The sequence below is a fragment of the Alligator sinensis genome, unplaced genomic scaffold (genome assembly GCF_000455745.1).
Source record: "Alligator sinensis unplaced genomic scaffold, ASM45574v1 scaffold1267_1, whole genome shotgun sequence".
NCBI lineage: Eukaryota > Metazoa > Chordata > Crocodylia > Alligatoridae > Alligator > Alligator sinensis.
In genome coordinates, this window is record NW_005842446.1 from 203,262 (window position 1) to 205,182 (window position 1,921).

At 49.9% G+C, this 1,921-nt stretch overlaps 1 protein-coding gene across 1 annotated transcript; it reads left to right on the forward strand.

Annotated features, from left to right (window-relative positions):
- Nucleotides 1–493: 493 nt before the first annotated feature.
- Nucleotides 494–1,438, forward strand: LOC106722572 (olfactory receptor 10T2-like). Its single transcript, XM_014523109.1, has one exon. The coding sequence runs from the start codon at nt 494–496 to the stop codon at nt 1,436–1,438; it is 945 nt and encodes a 314-aa protein (XP_014378595.1).
- Nucleotides 1,439–1,921: the final 483 nt, after the last annotated feature.

Below are 1,921 nucleotides of genomic sequence, written 5' to 3' on the forward strand. Positions count from 1 at the left end.
TTCCTGCTGTGACCCAGACCCTTAGTCCAGGCTTTGTCATTTCACTTGTACATTTAGGAAGTCAGAATTACGAGCAGGAACCAAGACATCTGTCTCTTTGAGGCTGGAATTTGCATTAAAACTATGGGGAACACATACATCATGGAGCATACATACATCATCCAGCAGAATGAGGTTGCTTCAGGTTTAAAAACATGGCAGCTGGCAGGCTGTGAACACTAACTTCCTCTCATGCTCATAGGGGCAAGTCGAGCTTGAGAAGAGGTCAGCTGGGGACAGCGAGCCCTGGGAATAGGCCACCTCTCCTGGTTCCAGGGTGCTATGGAGTTGGAGCTCTGGGGAAGGGGCACTGCATAATGTTTTCTTGCACCTTTCTCAACCTTATCTCTTCGACTATCAATGGACAGAAGGGCAGTCAGGGGCTGAGACCAGAATTTGCTGTTGGTGATTGAGACTCACGTTTCTCTCCCCACAGACACAGCCCCAGGTCAGCATGAGATGGGGCAATGACACATCACTGAATGAATTCATCCTGGTTGGATTCTCCCTGCGCCCACAGCTACGCTATGTCTTATTTGCAACTTTTTTCCTCGTTTACATGTTCATATTGATTGCCAACATGCTCATCATGATGGCTATCTGGCTAGACAATGCCCTGCACACCCCCATGTACTTCTTTCTGTTCATCCTCTCCGTCTCTGAGACCTGCTACACCTTTGTCATCATCCCCAACATGCTGGCAACGCTGCTGTCCGGGGGGAAACCCATCTCCTTGGTGGGCTGTGCGCTGCAGATGTACTTCTTCATGTCCTTGGCAGAAACCAACTGTGGCCTGCTGGCAGTGATGGGCTATGATCGGTACATGGCCATCTGCCACCCCCTGCACTACACAGTGCTAATGAACCCACGTGTCTGTGCCCAGCTGGTATCCGTCTGCTTCTTCAGTAGCTTCCTGTTCTCAGTGGTAACAGTTTACCTGATATTCCAGCTGCCATACTGTGGTCCCAACAGGATTGACCACTTCTTCTGCGACAGTGCCCCAGTGCTCCAGCTGGCCTGCACTGATAGCAGCATCCCAGAAAGCATTGTGTTCCTTGCTGCCATCTGCTTCATTGTCACGGCCCTGCTACTGATCCTGATCTCCTACATCTTTATCATCAATGCCATCCTCAAGATCTCCTCAGCCCAGGGTCAGCGCAAGGCCTTCTCCACCTGTGCCGCCCACTTGACTGTGGTGGTTGTGCACTATGGCTGCGCTGCCATCATCTACCTGAGGCCCAAGTCTGCCCGCTCACTGGAGCAGGACAAGCTCATTACTGTGTCCTACACCGTTTTCACCCCACTGCTCAACCCTATGATGTACAGCCTGAGAAACAAGGAAATGAGATTGGCCCTTCAGAGAACAATGACCAGGATGTTCTGTCCCCAGGAAGCATAAAACCAATGTGACAATGATTTCTAAAATTCAGGACAGGTCTTGCTTCTATTGGAAGGTGTTAATGAGATCCTCTAGTGCACTGGTTCCCATCCTTTTTTGCACCAAGACTCATTTGTAAACATCAGTGCCCCTCACTCCTGACCTGCTGCCCCCTGCCACCAGGCCCCAGAACCCAGTGTGTGGGTTAGGGGTGTGTGGGGGGCCTGGGGAGCCCCAAGCAGCCCCTTACAGGTTTCCCACATTTTTCTCCTTTAAAGGAGAATCCATTTTTAAAGTTTGTTGATCCATCTGTCCACAACCCTTTCATATATTCTTGCAACCCAATTTTGGGTCATGACCCACAGGTTGAAAAATGCTGATCTAGTGTTTCTCTTTTGCAAATACTCACAGGCTTGGTGAAAGCTTCTGGCTGTGCTAAGTACCTTGCCTTTAGGGCAAATACAGGGAACAAACAAGCCCCTCAAGCAAGTAGATTTCTTCTAC